Source organism: Primulina eburnea, chromosome 11, assembly GCF_022965805.1.
Source record: "Primulina eburnea isolate SZY01 chromosome 11, ASM2296580v1, whole genome shotgun sequence".
Classification (NCBI taxonomy): domain Eukaryota; kingdom Viridiplantae; phylum Streptophyta; class Magnoliopsida; order Lamiales; family Gesneriaceae; genus Primulina; species Primulina eburnea.
Genome location: NC_133111.1, coordinates 1,627,834 through 1,646,242, shown reverse-complemented (window position 1 = coordinate 1,646,242; position 18,409 = coordinate 1,627,834). Strand labels below are relative to the sequence as shown.

The 18,409-nt window shown below is 36.1% G+C and overlaps 3 protein-coding genes across 7 annotated transcripts; 2 read left to right on the top strand and 1 right to left on the bottom strand.

Annotated features, from left to right (window-relative positions):
• The first annotated feature begins 128 nt into the window (after nt 1-128).
• LOC140804744 (PWWP domain-containing protein 5-like) lies at nt 129-5,972 on the top strand. Of its 3 annotated transcripts, XM_073160855.1 has the most exons (8): nt 129-329; nt 452-558; nt 651-842; nt 952-1,218; nt 2,473-2,507; nt 2,594-2,731; nt 3,152-3,296; nt 3,369-5,972. In XM_073160855.1, exons 4-8 carry the CDS (start codon nt 981-983, stop codon nt 5,714-5,716), a joined length of 2,904 nt encoding a protein of 967 aa, XP_073016956.1. In that variant the 5' UTR covers nt 129-329; nt 452-558; nt 651-842; nt 952-980; the 3' UTR covers nt 5,717-5,972. The 3 variants fall into 3 exon arrangements, with proteins under 3 accessions (XP_073016956.1, XP_073016957.1, XP_073016955.1); XM_073160856.1 differs by lacking the exon at nt 452-558 and having other exon boundaries at nt 687-842; XM_073160854.1 differs by lacking the exon at nt 452-558.
• A 2,025-nt stretch (nt 5,973-7,997) lies between these two features.
• On the top strand, nt 7,998-12,647 carry LOC140804745 (uncharacterized). 2 transcript variants are annotated; one of them, XM_073160858.1, is made up of 8 exons: nt 7,998-8,233; nt 8,629-8,808; nt 8,905-9,174; nt 9,938-9,972; nt 10,059-10,196; nt 10,625-10,766; nt 10,840-11,498; nt 11,740-12,647. In XM_073160858.1, exons 1-8 carry the CDS (start codon nt 8,149-8,151, stop codon nt 12,514-12,516), a joined length of 2,286 nt encoding a protein of 761 aa, XP_073016959.1. In that variant the 5' UTR covers nt 7,998-8,148; the 3' UTR covers nt 12,517-12,647. The 2 variants fall into 2 exon arrangements, with proteins under 2 accessions (XP_073016959.1, XP_073016958.1); XM_073160857.1 differs by having other exon boundaries at nt 10,616-10,766.
• Nucleotides 12,648-13,134: 487 nt separating this feature from the next.
• LOC140805166 (ribonuclease MRP protein subunit POP4-like) lies at nt 13,135-18,409 on the bottom strand. Of its 2 annotated transcripts, none has more exons than XM_073161383.1 (9): nt 18,110-18,409; nt 16,388-16,593; nt 15,894-15,929; nt 15,723-15,799; nt 15,333-15,595; nt 14,595-14,663; nt 14,444-14,502; nt 14,107-14,208; nt 13,135-13,442 (listed from the first exon to the last, which is right to left on the bottom strand). In XM_073161383.1, the coding sequence occupies exons 2-9, from the start codon at nt 16,581-16,583 to the stop codon at nt 13,339-13,341; spliced, it is 906 nt and encodes a 301-aa protein (XP_073017484.1). In that variant the 5' UTR covers nt 16,584-16,593; nt 18,110-18,409; the 3' UTR covers nt 13,135-13,338. The 2 variants fall into 2 exon arrangements, with proteins under 2 accessions (XP_073017484.1, XP_073017483.1); XM_073161382.1 differs by having other exon boundaries at nt 13,136-13,442; nt 16,388-16,624.

Sequence of the window (18,409 nt, the reverse complement as noted above, 5' to 3'; positions counted from 1 at the left end):
GCTTCCGCAATTCAGAATCATATTTTAAAATTGAAATTTAATTAGTTTCCTATATTTGTAATTTTTAAACGATTAAAGTTTAGAATTTAATTGTAGAAAGAATTACGAAATATTATACATAAAACTCTTGTATTCTAATTCAGAAAAAACCTCCGCCGTTGCATTCTCCTATCAAACAAACCCTACGATTTTAACGACCGCAGTACTAGGATTTACACTTTCTGATCCATTGCGAAATTGGAGATGGATTACCTCAGAAGATTGATTTCGAGGCGCGATAGAAATCAGTCTCATTGATCTTTCATCTCAAAACAATTTTCAGTTTTCAGGTACTTTTTGTGATTTCTCGAATTTTTATGTTTTTTTTTTAATTGGGATTATGAAGTAGATGATCTTCCACGTGTGTGTTGGTTGTACGTTCTGGGTTTGAGGCCTCCTGTGTATGTAAAAGTACACAGTACCAGGATCCCAGATATGTGGATTGGAATTGGATTATTTAGGTATTTTTTCGTGGGTATGTTGTTTTACTGAATCGAAGTACGGAGCCCTTCTCACATGGTGATACAAAGTGTTTCTTTTTGTTCAATTCAGTTTCTGTTGAACTTGTGTCCAGGAAATGATATATAAAGTTTTGTTGTGTTTTTCTTCAGGAAATTTGACAGACCACAACATTCATGACTTGCTAGGAGATGCAAGTGCTGAAAGAAGAGCTGGCACTGATTGTGCCATCGAGGAATTTCCCGTACTTCATGAAACAACTGAACCCAAAATAACCCACAGCAAAGGGAAGTATAACTTGCGTAAAAGTCTAGTCTGGGACAGTGCCTTCTTTACTAGTGCAGGTACTGTTTGTCAACTGAAGATTTGTCAACTGAAGATGCAATGAATAATGTTCGTGGAACTGTCCGATCCACTACTTGCAGCTAGTAATTAATCTATTTTGCAATTTAGGCATTCTGGATCCAGAACAATTATCCACCATGCTCAAAGGACCAGAAAAAAGCGATAAGAAATTATTGCCTGGAGTTGAAGAAGATATTTCAGGGAATGAGTCCATATCCACTTTTGAAACTGATATTTTGACTGTAGATAGTCTTGAAAATGACTTGTTTGACGACATCAGAGCTTCTGTCCAGAGATCCAATGAAAAGGCATCCAACACAACAAACTCTAGCTTCAAGATAGAGACCATGGATACAGATAGCACTGCCATTTCATGTGAGCTTACAGTTCTATGATATTTTAGTTTTTTTTTATCCTCGTGTGTTTTAAGGATATTTTCTTCAGATATATAGGTGCTTGATTGGGATGTTTCGGGTTTTCATGTAATTGTCCTCACTTCTGTAATTGGCTGTCTTCAAGTTAATTAATCAGTTGGGAGAAACTAACTTTAGGACCAGTATCTTTTATGTCTCTTATTATAAGTATGACATCATGACATCTCTTTTAGTTTCAGCTATTACTATTTAGTTTTGGAGGTTTGCAGATCAAGTACATGCAAGATGTTGAATCCTATAAGTAGACATGGTTAGAGATAGTACGATATTAAATTCAATATCCAGCCTTGTCACGAGCTACTATATTAACTTTTACGAAAAAAATAGTGTTGCCTGAATGATATTTGCATCCAAAACGTGTATTCCTAGTTTAATGCATTAGTCTAAGCATATAGATGAGTAGGTTTCCTGAAGGGCATATTTTAGATTGTGTCCCAACTCAATATTTATTTTAGTAACTTTGGAAGGTTGTCAATCCCTAGGTTTTCTCTGAGAGAAATTATTTACATTCTTTTAGAACTGCAGTTGACAAGTTTTGCTTAATGTTTATCATGTGTGAACCAAGGTTCTAAAATTTGCTAGGCGTTAGTCGGTCGCAAGACCAACGCCTAGAGCCTACGCCGCTAAGTGGATGTTACGGTATCAAAAGACTTGTAATGGTTCTTAGAATAAATTTCAACCCAAATTTTGTTAAAATCCAATTGACACCTGGTTCATTCCTCCTGCTTTGCTTCTTTTGCTTAAGGCGGGTCAAGATAATAGGCAACACAAGAAAAATCATATAAAGAAAAAAAGTACCTTTAGGACCTGGTTTAATTTTCTTATTTGTGCAGAAGTAAGCAGGCAAAAAAGGTGAGAGTAGCGTGTTAAGGTAAGCGCAAGCCAACAGAATCGTGTTTTTAATTGGGCTTTCAATCCCAAAAAATTAAAAGCAGAAATCTATAATTCTTTCTTATGGCATGTTCTGATTTAATTGGGCTTTCAAAAATTAAAAGCCAAAAAAAATTCTCAAAAAAACTTTAAAGCCTAGGATCGCCTAGGAGACCGCCTAGCCCGAGTTTTAGAACATTGGTGTGAACCTAGCTTGCTTGTTAAATTATTTTTGAACTAATATGATTTTGTGCACCCACTGGTGGTTTTCTTGTTTATCTCGCTCGTTTAAATATTCTTGAACTGATACAATTACGATAAACAGCTCTGCAAAAGGACTACCTTGCTTCTGAAAGTAAGGTGAGTCTGGTTTTTCAACCTGAACAGATATCTGTTTACAATAGCTTTTCCGGTTCTAATTACTGGAGACTATGGCAATTCAACAGAATCCGAAACCAACTTTAAAGGAAAACAGTGGCCTGCAAATTATTAGGCTGTTAAAAAGTCAGCCAAAACAGAATATGTTGAAGTTAGGATCCGGGATAGCTTTTAAGGAGGATGGTGGTCATTCACAGGTGGCACAGGTAAGTTTTTTACTCGAAACATATGATCTAATATTATGTCCTATCAAAGAAATGAACTTTGGGTGCCATCAGTATACCATCCCATAATCACAAATAAATCTGAACAGAGCTAGCTTATCTAATTTGAAACCTATTTTTTGCTAATCCTTATTTGATATATTATAAAAAAATATTTGATTTGACCTTGCTTCTCATGTGCCCAATGACATCATGATATTTGCTTCGACAATGTGTAATGAGGCTTGAGATCCAGTTTATGTTGAACCATTTTGTCTTCTTTAGAGCTACAACCTTCATTTATTTAATTTCTCCCTCTTTTATTGAGAAGGTTGAAATGTAGCTTCAATTATTTTATTAATTTCATAAACAGAATTTGTTCTCATTGATGACTAACACCAACAATTATTTTAATCGTTGAAGTCTACGGCCATGAATGGTGAATCAAATTTAGTGCCTAAGCCACCCAAGGCTGTCAGCAGGTCGATTCTGGATTCAACAGTAGTAACAAAGCAGGATGATTTGGGGAGAATTCGTGCCAAATCTGAATGTGGAAACTCAAAACCTGGTACTGCAAAAAAACTTTGTCATTTACTTTTGAAACATGATTGATATAGAACTAATAGTGTTTATTTGACAGTTTTGGAGAAGGTGGCTCAGCCACCAAAACCTTCCATCTTAAGTGGTGCTCAAAGGCCTTTGCCAAATCCTGCATTGCCATCCAAATCTTCTTCATTGTGTTCTTCGACTATTAGCACAGATTTAGATAGTAAATTAGATTGCACACGTGAGGGAGCTGTTCTCAGCGATGTGAAGAAATATGGAACTGGGAATGATATAGATAGCATTGTTTCCAATGAGGTGGAAGATGCGAAGAAAGTTGGAATTGGGAATGATACAAGTAGCATTGTGGCTGCTGAGGTGGAAGATATGAAGAATTTCGGTACCAACCATGATGGTAGTAGCGATGTGGATTGGAACGTGTGCCGAAATGAGATTGGTGAGTCAATCTTTGTAGATGGAATGGCCGTTAAAGAAGCTGTTAACAACAAAGATGTAGATAGTAAATTAGATTGCTCGCGTGTGGGAGCTGGTCTTTTTGTCGTTAATGAACATGTGCCAGATGGTGGGTTGGAGAGCAAGGGGTTAAATAATGTTAATAGTGCTGACGTGTTGTTGCAGAGAGGATGTGGAGGAGAGTGTGTGACCGAAAAGGAAGGAGAGTATAACGTATCAGATCTCGTATGGGGAAAGGTCAGGAGTCATCCATGGTGGCCTGGGCAAATTTTGCCACCTTCAGCAGCGTCAGATAAGGCAATGAAACATTTTAAGATAGATACTTATTTAATTGCATATTTTGGGGATCAGACATTTGCGTGGAATGAAGTGTCAAAAATGAAGCCTTTTCGGACGCATTTCTCAGAGATGGAGAAACAGAGCGATGCAGAAAAATTTTGCCGTGGTGTTGGTTATGCTTTGGATGAGGTTGCTAGGCGAGTTGAGCTCGGGCTGTCATGTCAGTGCATACCTAAGGAGGTGCATATTGAGATAAAATCCCAAGTTATTCAAAATGCTGGTGTCAAAGAAGAATCAAGCATTAGAGATGGTGGAGACTGTTTATCAACTGCAACATCATTTGTACCTGGAGACTTTTTGCAGTTTTTAAAGTCATTGGCAGAAGCACGAGTGTCAGAAACAGATAGATTGCAGTTTTGGATAACGAAAGCTCAATTTTTGGCTTTCAGTCGATGGAAGGGTTGCCACCAGCTTTTGATTTTTCAAGAACATGGTGGATTGTTGGAGAATGATGCTCGATTTACTATGGAGGAGGGGGAAAGGAGTTCTCGAGATTTTGTGAATGGAGGCCTTTCATATTCAATTGATGCCATTAAAGTTCAATCGAAAAAGAGAAAATCGACTGCTCAATATGTCTCTTCTCGAAAATATAACCACGTATCAAATAATGAGCTCTCAAAGATAAAGGAAAAATCCATACCTGTCTTGGCAGCATCTGCGAACTTGAGTTTACAGGATGATGAGAAGAATGCGGTGAAGAGTGGCACAAAGACAGTTTCTGCTGGTAAAAGACGTGGACGCATTAATTATGTTTCTAATGCTAATGCTAAAGCTAAAAGACAAAAAAGTGTGCTCAGGCCTAGAGATACATGTTCTAGTCAGGCCATATTCAGTGGTGGTGGATCAGAAGTACGATTTAATGCTAGAAAATCTACAGTCGAGGAAATGATTCCAAGTGAGTTCAACCCTGATGAGATTCTTTTAAAGTTAAACTATGCTGCAATAAATCCCCGGCGAGGGTATTTCATCTTAACTCCTATCATGGGCTTGCTTCATCAAATCCGATACTCAGCATGCCTGGAAAAATCACATTTACAAAATCTGAATAACCATTCTGAAAAGTTTGAGAACAAAAATACATTCAGCTTGGAGGCTACAGTTCTTCGTTTTGAAGGTACGAAGGACTCATACTGGACTGATAGAATTATTCAAGGCTGTTCTCGAGAACAGGTGATGCTCGAACCAAAAAAGGCTGCTACGAAGGATGCCTCTGGTGCTGAATTAGAGGCCAGTATCGGTATGATTGCAACCTTGGACGATCAAAAGCAAGGAGATTCTGTTAGTCTTCATTGTGAAGCAGAAAACTCATCTACTCAAGTTGATGAAGGGTCTGAGGAATATTTTCCTACTGCTTTACTCCTTAATTTTACAAATCTAGATTCCATTCCACCAGTTGAGAATCTGAACGAGATATTCAGGCGTTATGGACCTTTGGATGAGACAGAGACTAAAATATTAAATAAAAGCAAGCGGGCAAAGGTTGTCTTTAAGAGAAAAGCAGATGCTGAAGCTGCTTTTAGCAGTGCAGGGAAGTACAGTATTTTTGGGCCTTCACTCCTAAGTTACCGCCTTCACTGTGTTGCTAGTAAACCCTGTGCAGCCTCAAAGGGGAGAAGAAACTCACATCCATGAGAAGCTTTGCATTTTGAATTTGATGGGCATCAGTTTAGGCATTTCATGTTTTCATAAGATCCAATAATTACCGCACACGTTGGGCTAAATATTAGAAGAGCGTGCACATATGTTTGATATAGCAGCTGACCTATTGTTTCATTAGATTATTTTTGCTTAGACAGTAGACTTTAGTACGTTGTTTGACCCCAAAATCAACTTGTACAAGTAAATTCCCTTTTGGTGTTAAATTTATTTCAATGTTTTATTCGTTGGTGGTTTTAAAAGTTGTTTGGGTTGTGCATGAAATATATAGAACTATTCTTGTACTGAATATGCTGCTTTATGTTCTTTGTTTAATTTATCGTTCTCTTTATGATTCATGTTGACCTATAGGCAGCATATTCCGTATCTGACTTGCACAGCAAATCCTTGAAGGTGAAACCAATATTGCCTTCCCTTCCTTTCTCTATATCGACTTTATCCTCGTATGTTTAGTCCTTTTTTGTTTTTTTGTTTGCATTCCCCCTTTGTTTTGTCGTTGCATTGCATGAATGAATTTTGATTAAAACATTTTATTTATTTTTCAAAAGTTTATCCTGAGTTTAGAGAATGAATATATATTTTTTCAAAAAGTACAAATTATTGTTATTTATTAGATGAATAAATTTTGATTAAAGTATTTTATTTATTTTTAAAACATGTTTAAAAAATAGGGAAATTGATAATTCTAATCCATTTCAAAGTCAATTTTTATGTATTTTTAAACTTGCATCATTCAATATTTGATAACCAATTGAAATCTAATATTAAGATATTCAATATATATATTGTCAATTATAAATCCTTTAAATATAGTTAATTATAAAAACCTCTTATACATTGTTTTTCACATTAACTATTATAATAGTTATAATTTAAAGTTTAACCATAATTTTTATCTTATATGAAAATAAACTCATTCTTTTATTAATATAATTCAAAATACAACTTCAATTTTAATATGACACATAAATTTGATTTATTTTTAGTAGTAATTTAGTTTGAATTTTAGTTTGTTTGATATATTTTAAACCTATTCATTAATTGATTGATTTATTTAAAATTTCCAGATGACAATCGTATAAAGTTTAAAAATAAAAATTTATAAAAACAAATCTCCTTAAAACTAATGTTTAAATTATATAATATAATATTTTTTTATTGCAAGAGCAATAAAAATTCATAAATTGACCATTTGTACACCCCCAATATTTTTACGTATTTATAGAAAAAAAATTTAACCAAAATTTCACGAACCTCTACTAAAACTTAGGATAAAAATTTATTATTTTATATTTTATTTGTGAATGGTAAAAAAAAGTATGGGAAAATGTTAGAATATTAAAATTTTAGTTGTTTTTTAAAAATAAAACTTTAATTGATATAAAAAAGGCAAAAATTTGTGTGAGACGGTCTCACGGACCGTATTTGTGAGATGAATCACTTAATTTGGATCATCAATGAAAAAGTATTATTTTTCAGAGCGAGTATCATGTGAGACCGTCTCACGGATCTTAATCTGTGAGACGGGTCAATCCTACCCATATTCACAATAAAAAATAATACTTTTAGTATAAAAAGTAATATTTTTTCATGAATGACCCAAATAAGATACCAGTCTCACAAATACGACCCGTGAGACCGTCTCACACAAGGTTTTGTCTATTTTTTATGCTAAGAGTATTACTTTTTATTGTGAATATCGGTAGGGTTGACCCGTCTCACAGATTAAGGTCCGTAAGATGATATCACATGAGACACACTCTTAAAAAAATTAGATAAGGTGGAGCTTTTTTTTCTTTGAGAGTGTAAATTAAAAGTGAGTCTCACGTGAGACTGTCTCACGGATTTTAATAAGTGAGACGGGTCATCTCTATCCATATTCACAATAAAAAATAATACTCTTAGCATAAAAAATAATACATTTTCATGGATGATCTAAATAAGAAATCTGTCTCATTAATACGACCAGTAAGATCGTGTCATATAAGTTTTGGCAAAAACTTGTGTGAGACGGTCTCACGGGTCGAATTTGTGAGACGGATCTCTTATTTGGGTCATCCATGAAAAAGTATAATTTTTTATGCTAAGAGTATTGCTTTTTATTGTGAATATGGGTAGGGTTGACCCGTCTCACATATTAGTATCCGTGAGACGGTCTCACATGAGACTTACTCATAAGTTTTTGCCGTAAATTAAACTCCACCGAAATATTAGTATAATAATATATAAATAAACCGCCTCTTTGGCAATTCAAAAACTTTCCCCTTTGCGCTCTCGCGTCATCTCCTTCCTTGTATACTCTCTCCCATTGCATTCACCTATCAAACCCTACGAGTTTAATACGGAGATTCAGATATAACGATCGCATAATTAGGATTTACACTTTCTGATCCATCGCGAAATTGTAGATGGATTTGCCTGAAAAGATTGATTTGGAGGCCATAGACATCAGTCTCATTGATCTTTCGTCTCAAAACGATTTTCAGTTTTCAGGTACTTCTTATGATTTCTAGAATTTTTATGTTTCTTTTTTGGAATGGTGAAGTGGATGATCTTCCTTGTGTGTGTTGGTTGTACGTTCTGGGTTTGAGCCCTCCTGTGTATGTACAAGTACAGTGTACCAGGATCGCAGATATGTGAATGGTAATCGGGTAATTTAGGTGTTTTTTTTAGTGGGCATGTAGTTTTACTGAAGCGAAGTACGAAGCCCCTTTCACACGGGGATACAAAATGTATATTTATTTTTTGTTGAATTCAGTATCCATGACCCATTAGTGTTATTTCCAGGTCATGCTATATAAAGATATCTGCTATTGTCTCTTAGTTTGCTCATGGCACATATGATTATATGTCTTGTTGACAGTTTTTGTTGTAATTTTCTTTGACAGACCACAACGTTCATGACTTGCTAGGAGATGCGAGTGCTGAAAGAAGAGCTGGCACTGATTGTGCCATCGATCAATTTCCCATACTTTATGAAACAACGGAACCCGAAATAACCCACAGAAAAGGGAAGTATAACTTGCGTAAAAGTCTAGCCTGGGACAGTGCCTTCTTTACTAGTGCAGGTACTGTTTGTCAACTGAAGATGGAATGAATAATGTTCGTGGAACTGTCCGGTCCCCTACTTGCAGCTAATAATTAATCTATTTTTCAATCTTTAGGCGTTCTGGATCCAGAAGAATTGTCCACAATGCTCAAAGGACCAGAAAAAAGCGATAAGCAATTACTGCCTAGAATTGAAGAAGATATTTCAGGGTCAAATGAGTCCATATCCACTTTTGAAACTGATATTTTGACTGTAGATAGTCTTGAAAATGACTTGTTTGGCGACATTAGAGCTTCTATCCAGAGATCCCATAGAAAGTCATCCAACTTAACAAACTCTAGCATCAAGATAGAAGCTATGGAGACCGATGCCACTGCCATTTCATGTGAGCTTACAGTTATATAATATTTTTTGGTTTTTTGATCCTCACGTATTATAAGGATATTTTCTTCGGATATCTACGTGCTTGATTGGGATGTTTCGGGTTTTCATGTAATTGTCTGCACTTCAGTGCTTGGCTGTCTTCAAGTTAATTAATCAGTTGGGAGAAACTAACTTTAGGACTAGTATCTTTTATGTCACTTACTTTAAGTAATACATCATGACATCTCTTTTAGGTTCAGCTAATACTGTTTAGTTTTGGAGGTTTGCACTTCATGTATGTGCAAGATGTTGAACCCTATAAGTAGACACGGTTAGAGAGAGTACAATGTTAAATTCAATGTCCAGTCTTGTCACGAGCTACTATATTATATTAAATAATATTGGCAATTTAATTTACTTTTACGAAAAAAATAGTGTTGCCTGAATGATATTTGCATCCAAACGTGTATTCCTAGTTTAGTGCATTGGTCTAACCATCTAGATGAGTAGTTTGCCTGAAGGGCATATTTTACCACTTTGTGTCCGAACTCAATATTAGTTTTAGTAACTTTGGAAGGTTGCCATTCCCTGGTTTTTCTCTGAAAGAAACCATTTGCATTCTTTTTTAGCTGCAGTTGACCAGTTATGCTTAATGTTTATCAGGTGTGAACCTAGCTTGCTTATTAAATTATTTTTGAACTAATATGATTTTTTGCAACCCAATGGTGGTCTTGTTTATCTCGCTTGTTAAAATACTATTGAAGTGATACTATTACGATAAACAGCTCTGCAAAAGGATGACCTTGCTTCTGAAACTAAGGTGAGTCTAGTATTTCAATCTGAAAAAATATCTGTTGGCAATAGCTATTCTGGTTCTTATTGCTGGAGACTATGGTAATTCAACAGAATCCGAGACAAACTTTAAAGAAAAACATTGGCCTGCAAACTATTAGGCTGTCAAAAAGTCAGCCAAAACAGAATATATTGAAGTTAGGATCTGGGAAAGCTGTTAAGCAGGATGGCGGTCATTCACAGGTGGCTCAGGTAAGTTTTTTACTTGAAACAATAGATTTAATATTATGTCGAATCAAAGAAATGAACTTTGGGTGCTACCAGTCCACCATCTCATGATCACAAACAAATATGAACAGAGCTAACACGTGTATCCAATTTGAAACCTATTTTTTTGCTTATCCTTATTTTGATATATTATAAAAAAATATTTGATCTGACCTAGCTTCTCATGTACCGAATAACATTATGATATTTGCTTCGTCAGTGTGCAGTTAGACTTGAGATTCAGTTTATCTTGAAACATTTTCTCTTCTTTTGGATCTATAACCTTAATTTCTTTAATTTCCCCCTCTGTTATTGAGGACGATGAAATGTTATTTCGATTATTTTATTAATTTCATAAACAGAATTTGTGCTCATTGATGACTGACACCGACAATTTGTTTTAGTTGTTGAAGTCTACTAAGAATGGTGAATCAAATTTAGCACCCAAGCCACCCAAGGCTGTCAGCAGGTTGATTCTGGATTCAACAGCAGTAACAAAGCAGGATGCTTTGGGGAGGAATCGTGCTAAATCTGAATGTGGAAACTCGAAACCTGGTACTGCAAAAGAAATTTAGTTGTTTACTTTTGGAACATGATTAATATAGAATTAATAGTATTTATCTGACAGTTTCGGAGAAGGTGGCTCTGCCACCAAAACCTTCCATATTAAGTGGTGCTCAAAGGCCTTTTCCCAAGCCTGCATTGCCATCCAAATCTTCTTCATTGCGTTCTTTGACTACCAGCTTGGTGCAATCTACAAGGTCCCACGCTTCAAATGATATTTACAGCAGTATGTCCTCTAATGCCTCTGCAAAATCTTCACTTGCAGCAGTGAGAAGAAATCCAGTCAAGAGCAGCAGCTCTCTTTCAGCTTCATCTAGTCCTATCCCCAAAGTTCCATCTAGAGGGGCGTTGAGAAACAAACCATCACCATCTACTCTTTCGACTTACGTGAAGTCAACTAAGATCTCCTCTAGTGTCTCACCAGCTAGTTCAATTAGTGAATGGTCTTCAGTATCATCTTCTTCTTCCATAATTAACCAAAGATCTAGCAACTCAAGGACCAGTGTAGAGATGGATTTTTGTATATCTTTAAGCAGTGACACCACTCTTTTAGATCCAAGTAATCATTCTGCTAACCGACTAGCGGAGGGACAAGAAAATCATGAACTTGGTTTGCCTGGTAACAGGTCAACAAAATCCTCAACACGCGTGAATTCCCTTCAGACTCTTGTGAGACCATCCGGATTACGAATGCCATCCCCCAAAATTGGGTACTTCGACGGGGTTAGTTCTCAGTCTTTCTCTCGTTACTTTTTGATTGTAAATCCTCAACAAGGGATTGTTCTGGTTCTTATGAACAAAAAAGTGGATCATTCATTTAAAACAGGGTTGTTAATATATTTGTTGCTGCTTTCTTGAGATAATTCGCGAAAAGTGCATCTGAGATATTTGCAAAAACTAGAATTTATTCTAAAGTTACTATTTCTGCCCAGTGCTGGGAGTCCAATTTATTCTACCTTTTCAGGTGAAATCATCAGTTTGCACCCCTAAGAAAACAATTGAATCCCCATCTAGCTTGCATACTGTGATTCCTAAGAGTGGATCTGCTGTCTGCAGTTCAAATCGAGGCTCAAACATCAAGCTGAAAAGTGATAAGACTTCAACAGCTAGAACAGTTAATGCTGCGGCACATATTAAGCATAATTTTCAACAAGCCATGATTCCAACATCCTTCCATACTTGTGTTGTGACGGATGAAAAAGATTCTCCCAGCTGGTCTCTTGAGGGTGATGGTTATAAAACAAGAGTTATTTCCTCAGAAGCACAGAAACAAGTGGTTGATGCTGGTGCAGGTTCAGGTGCAGTTAATGAGAATGTAGCTGGCTTGGATGTGGATAAAAATATGGGTTTTGGGGGTGTCAAAATCCCTCTTGTTGAAGGGATCAATCCTTCAGGTTGTATTGGTTGGAAAGTGGATGAAGGTGGAAGGGTCGAGCAGAATCACCTTGAGAATAATTCCCATCAAACTTGCAATACTGGCGACAAGGAAAATCATCATGCTAAAGATCCAGGGGAGATGTTAAAAGGGCTCAGTGTAGATCTAGATCCCTATATACCCAGCTCAATGGCGGAAATTTTTAAGGAAATATCAAATTGTGCTCCACTCTTGCCTAAAACTGCCACCGAGTCTGCAGTTCCCAGATCCCCATTTGCTCCCAAGAATTGTTTCTGTGATAATGAGTTACTTGATGCATCTAAGGAATCTGCTAGCTTGGTTGCAGATAAACCAGCTTTTCTATAGCCTTTGGACGAACACAACAGCTAATAATAGATGTCAGCTGTATTCTAGGGGTATGTTATGTATCGGTGATTCTTGCCAAAATCAATTACATGAATTTATTGTTTGAAGTTATTTCATATCAACTTTTTATGAGCTCGCATGGCGATTGCATATTTTGTTTTGTTATGCATACGTAAACAAATTATCCTCGTCTGGAAAATCATGTTCAATTAAGTGTCATCTACATGCATGAAAAACCATTTTATCGAAAGGTCTCGACTGCTCTTCAATCTCGTAAAGAATACAAGAAATAAAATGAGTTGAATCATATGAATTGCATTTGAAAGCTGCTCCACTTTTTCCTGTCCATGTTTCTGTAAATATGTCAGATTAGGCTGTTGAACAAGCTGTCCGTTGGATTGCCATGCTCTTTTTCATGAAGATATGGCTGCTGGAAGAATGAGATCATGTGCAGAGCGTGGTTAGCCGTAAAAAAAAGTGTTATTTCATCATACTGGTGCCTTGTGTAAATTTTTTTATAATTGACACGTTTATCAAATCTCTGCAGGAGTATTATGTAAGTTTAAATTGTCAAACTCTACTTGTATCCCATGTAGTTGTCGCAGCTAGGTTATCTGTTTCCATCGAACTTTCGAACAAAAGAACATTCATTTGCAATGATTTTAAACTCGTTGACTACTTATGCACCATGTCAGCTTTACCAATCCGTTCAAAACCTTAAATCATTGCCAACAATGATTTGTATAGACGAAAGTGGGGAAGATGACAAGTTGGATAAACTACATCAGAACTGGAACATTACGACTACGGAGAATACAAACATCATGACCAAGGAATTAATCTTCTCGATGCAAGTCCATCACCAAGTAGGGTAATCTTCCAGCAATCAGCTTGTAGCACGAATACAGATAGCTTTTTCGGTACAACTGCAAAGAATAAGCGCAAGATCAGAAAATTTTTGAATGTGTGCTTTGTGCAAGCTCGTGAATCAAAACATGTTCCACAATATGCAAAGAACATTCCGAAGAGCAGGGCCCAGCAAGCCACTCACATAACATATCTAAGGAATTAAATGTCTTCTGTATGCTTCAGTTTAGCATGAGGGCAAGCGACTTCAAGTATCTGAACTAAAAGTCAGGCAACAAGAATACACAGCATGGATATTGGAAACATCTGAAGAAGTGTAGATCTAGATATGATCTAGGGGGCCACTTTCCCACATCCCACTATTATCCTGGACTCTTAATCTCACTTAATTTCAGACATAAACGAGACAAATGGATCTTTTGCCAGCATTTGAACTCTACTTTTGACAATCAACCGAGAGCGGAGCAAGATGGAAAGTACAAACACAAAACTGGTGCTTGAAGAAACAAGCATCAAGATCAACTTCTTATCATAGAAATTACAGACGAACTAAACCAGTACATAAATACACACACATGCAAAAAGCATGTAGCATCTCACTCTTTAGCAAGCAAGACAGCATATCAAACTGCATGAAATTAAAGGATGCATTTACCAAAAACCTGTGTTGATAATAGGAAAACGAATCAAAGCCAAAAGAATCTCAGAGATATAGGGCACCACCTCTGAATTTGTTGTCCTGGGTAATAATTCCAAATGTCTGCTCAGTTTCTCGGATCATGATGCCATATGTTCCAATGTCGGCAACTATTTTACACCTAACAACTAAAAAAATTAAACAGAAAGTAAATACCACATGACAGGAGTAGAATGATGCAATAAACCTCATTATAACATTAGAACTATAGTTGGTCTACTGACAATATCCCAAAAACACTGCAAAGTCTTGCGAAGTAACAGCGTCGAACAGAAGATTATCAGATCAAGCAAAGTTCCAAAACACTATGGGGTTTCTTAGCACATACTGAAAGCTACTTGGGCAGAAAGTTATTTTTCTAACCTAAAATGGTAGCACCATGAAGATCTGCATTGAGAAAATACTGAGCCAACTGATCTTTCCTGTCAGGGCATCCAATCACACAAAAATCAATATCATATATGAGATGATATAATAACAAATAATAAATGAAAAAAATCAGATTGCCACTAACCCAACATTATTCAGAAGTCGCGATGTGTAAGATTTCCACTTTTCATGCATAGACTTGAAGATTTCGAAGCTGAAACCAAGTCAAACTATATGAGAATTGCTAACAGAATCAATGAAATCTTAGTAACCAACCTCACAAATTTATACAATTACTCGATGAATTATCATTACTTGTACTAATTATATTAAAACTTAGCAGGAGCACTGACATTACATGGCCAGGAGGTCCAGGACGTAAATTTTAATTCAGATTATGTGCATGCCAGAAAGAAGCCTACAGTGTTTTGTCAAAAGACGCTAAAGACCTAGGCCTCAAAATTTTCGCTCCATTTACTACTCCAGATAAGCCAAATATGTCTTTCCTTTAATCGTGCCTCCACATTTTTATATCCCAGTTGCATAGTTCCATGAGAATGAAAAGCAAATGATGGGCATCTTGTCCTAAGAATTAGAAGCACTGAGAGTTGAGGAACGTGGAAACAAAATTATATCAAGTCCGGTGAAAACATATATAAACTTAAGTAAACATTATAACCATACAATTTCCCTATAGAAAGAACTTTTCTTGCTTGTTTGATTTATTATACTGTTACAAGAAAAGACATCAAGAAAATCAAAACATAAATGTATCTTGCAATCACAAAGCATATATATTCTTGACTGAGTATTGGAAAAAATGTGTAACAAAACTGGGAAATTTGAGAACCAAGAAAAGATACAAAAGGACCAATGGACTCACTTATGGAATTCTTCAGGCATGTCATATGTTCCCTTCTTCTTATGCTGCTTCAAGGACATATGCTTTTTGGAGCGCTTTGAGCATTTCTGACGGGCCTGAACATGGGAATGGTTGGAGAAGCCACGCTTTTCGACATAATTATCAAGGAGTATTGTATTCTCAATTCTCATACTTTTGGATCCCTGAATGTACTTCTGAGCGGCATCTCCATGTTGAAATAGATCATGCAAGATATGATCCACTGTGGCCTTTTTATCAGAAATCTACGTACAAGAGCAAGTTAAAAAGTAGTGGAAATATAATGAATTCCTGTCTCATGAGTATCGGCATAAAACTTCTACAAAAATCAAAATTCACAAGGACAAGCTATAGTGAAGACTGAAGAGTCACCTGGTTACAAGATGGTACGAGTTTTTCATTCACAGAATGAGAAAGTTCAAAGTATGCTGGCTCATTTAATTCCACATCTGCAAATTAGGGTAGATACAACTTGTATTACAACATTGCCAAATTTATTTTCCCCATGCATATAGAAACACGAATCACCATATACAAACGTACCTTGTTTTGAAGTATGACCAGAGAAACAAATATTGCCTGCAAGCATTAATGAGAAATAACAAACTCATACATAAATGAGTTTCACACAAATATATTTGAAGTTAATTTGCATGAAGTATTACGTGCCACATACATGATCCTATTATGACTTCTTAACATTACATCCAACAAGTCAAAACACATCCACAATTTTAAATTTTATGAAACAAACTACAAAGATTCAGTCATTTCACCAAGCTTATGCGATCTACTTTTTTCTTTTGACATAGACATCCTCACATCCATCTTAGGTACCTTACTCAGTTTCACATGACATTATTATAACGTCATCAAACAGACCTTAGAATGTGTGCTAAATCTGAAAAGTATTTTATCTATAGACTTTGGACAGTTCAACAAATGAATTAAATATAGGAATTTTTCAGTCTCGCCGATTAAACCATTATTCGTTAGAAACAAAAACAAAAGCAAAAAAGGTAAAAACAAAATAAAACCTTTTCGAGAAGAGGTCTTTAAGGAAGGTTTTATAACCACATTATCTGCAGGTGGTCGCTTGACATCAGACGTAGCTGGATTCGTATCTTCCATTGGCCTTTTTTTGGTCTTCTGTTGTTGTGCATGAAATTCTTCCTTTGCTTGTGCAAACCTTCGCTCCAGGGCTTCCAGTGTTCGTTTCCTTTGATCCTCCATCGTTGTCCCACTAACAAAATTTTTACTTCAACGGAATAGAACTGGATAGTTAACATCAAGTGAACTTCAATCAAATAAAGGAAAAACACAATAATACAATGTAAAAGCAGCAGTCAAACACTTAATAACCCTTCTGAAAAAATCGAATATGGTATCACTGAAAAAATAAAGCCACCGAGAGTTTATGTGATGTGAAACTCATCAAACTGCAGAACTAGGGATAAAAATTACAAGATTAATATTAATTGGATCACCTTCACAAAAATCTATAAACATAAAATATAGCTTAACTTAGCACATAGCCACATACACAGTAAATTCTTAATCCTTGCTATTTTGTTTACTGTTTATGGGATAACAATAGAACAAGATAATAAATTAATTCCTATACAATTAATCCTACTTAGTTCCTCTAAAATTCAACTAAAATAGAATCAAAAGCCCATATTTCACAATGTTTTGAATTGTTGGAATTTTGAACGAAGATTGCCAGATGATGTTACACACCATTGTACATAACATGTGTTGGTATATGATTGGCTACTAAGTTGACCCATTCTTATATACTCATAAATAAGTCATATTGTAGAACCCACTTTAGTTTTAGACAGAACATTTTTGCTTCTCGTTCTTAGTAAGAGCAGCTTCTCTCCATTTTTGCTTATTTCTCATTCCTCACGATCACCGATCAATTGATTCGGATTACATAATCTGTGTGGATTTAACATGGTATCAGAGCCAGGGTTCCACCGTTATATGTTGTACTGCCTATGATTAGGCCACATGTTCTGCCCATAATTGAGTCATTTGTAAACTCCACGCTCCAGATGTTCATTCCTGGGCGTGAGAGAGGTGTGTTAATTGTCCCACATCGGTTGGATCAATAACCTAGAAGTTGTATATGTGGGTTTGGACAATCCTTCCCCCGAGCTAGCTTTTGGGGATGAGTTAGGTCCAAGTTCCAATCTTAACATGGTATCAGAGCCCTAAAGCATCAAAAATTTTGAACGAAGATTGCCAGATGATAGCTCTAAGGCATAAAAAATTTACTCCTATAATATTAAGTTCTCGAAAAACTTAAATTAATATTTTTAAAATTCAAAGGTAACTTTTAAAAGGTGAAAAAAGTATTTAAGATGTTTATTTTTTGCCAAAGCTTAAATTAAGGTCTTCCTGAGTGAAAGTGCAACCTTTTCAAATCGAATAAATGTTCTCATATTACTCTCAAAAACATAATTTTTACAAGCTTAAGATACTCTACAATCACTTCTATAAAACATCAAGTCACAGCTGCAGCAGGGCTGCTCATGTGCGACCTTTGTTGGGGCTGTTTTGGAGACATTTGAGCATTATGGATCCTTTCTCGACTATATTCTCAATCCTAACAAAACTCTTAAACAGTCATATAAATGTTCCAAGACCAAAAATTGGTTAGAGTAGGCTGCGTGCATTTTTAAAATAAAAACATTCAAAGTCCACCCAAAACTGATGTTAGATGAAAAATTAACGAAGGCCGATATTTATACCCTTATGAGGCCTGATTATTGTTCGTAAACAGCCAATAAACGTCCACTGATGTCTTCTTGGCGTGATGGTTTGAAGAAAAAAGGAAAACGTCTGGTCACAGCCCAATTCTTCACGGCACTTCTTCCCGCGCAGGCCGTTGTTCGTTTCCTTGCTCTCTGTCACAGTTCCGGAGACTTCAGGCGGTGATGGCTGACCGGAGGTCGTGGGGAGGTGCGTGTGGCAAGGGAGGTTGGGGCTAAGATGCTATATGTCGGCAGGGGAAATTTTTTTCTGTTTAATTTTGTTTACTTTTCCTTTCT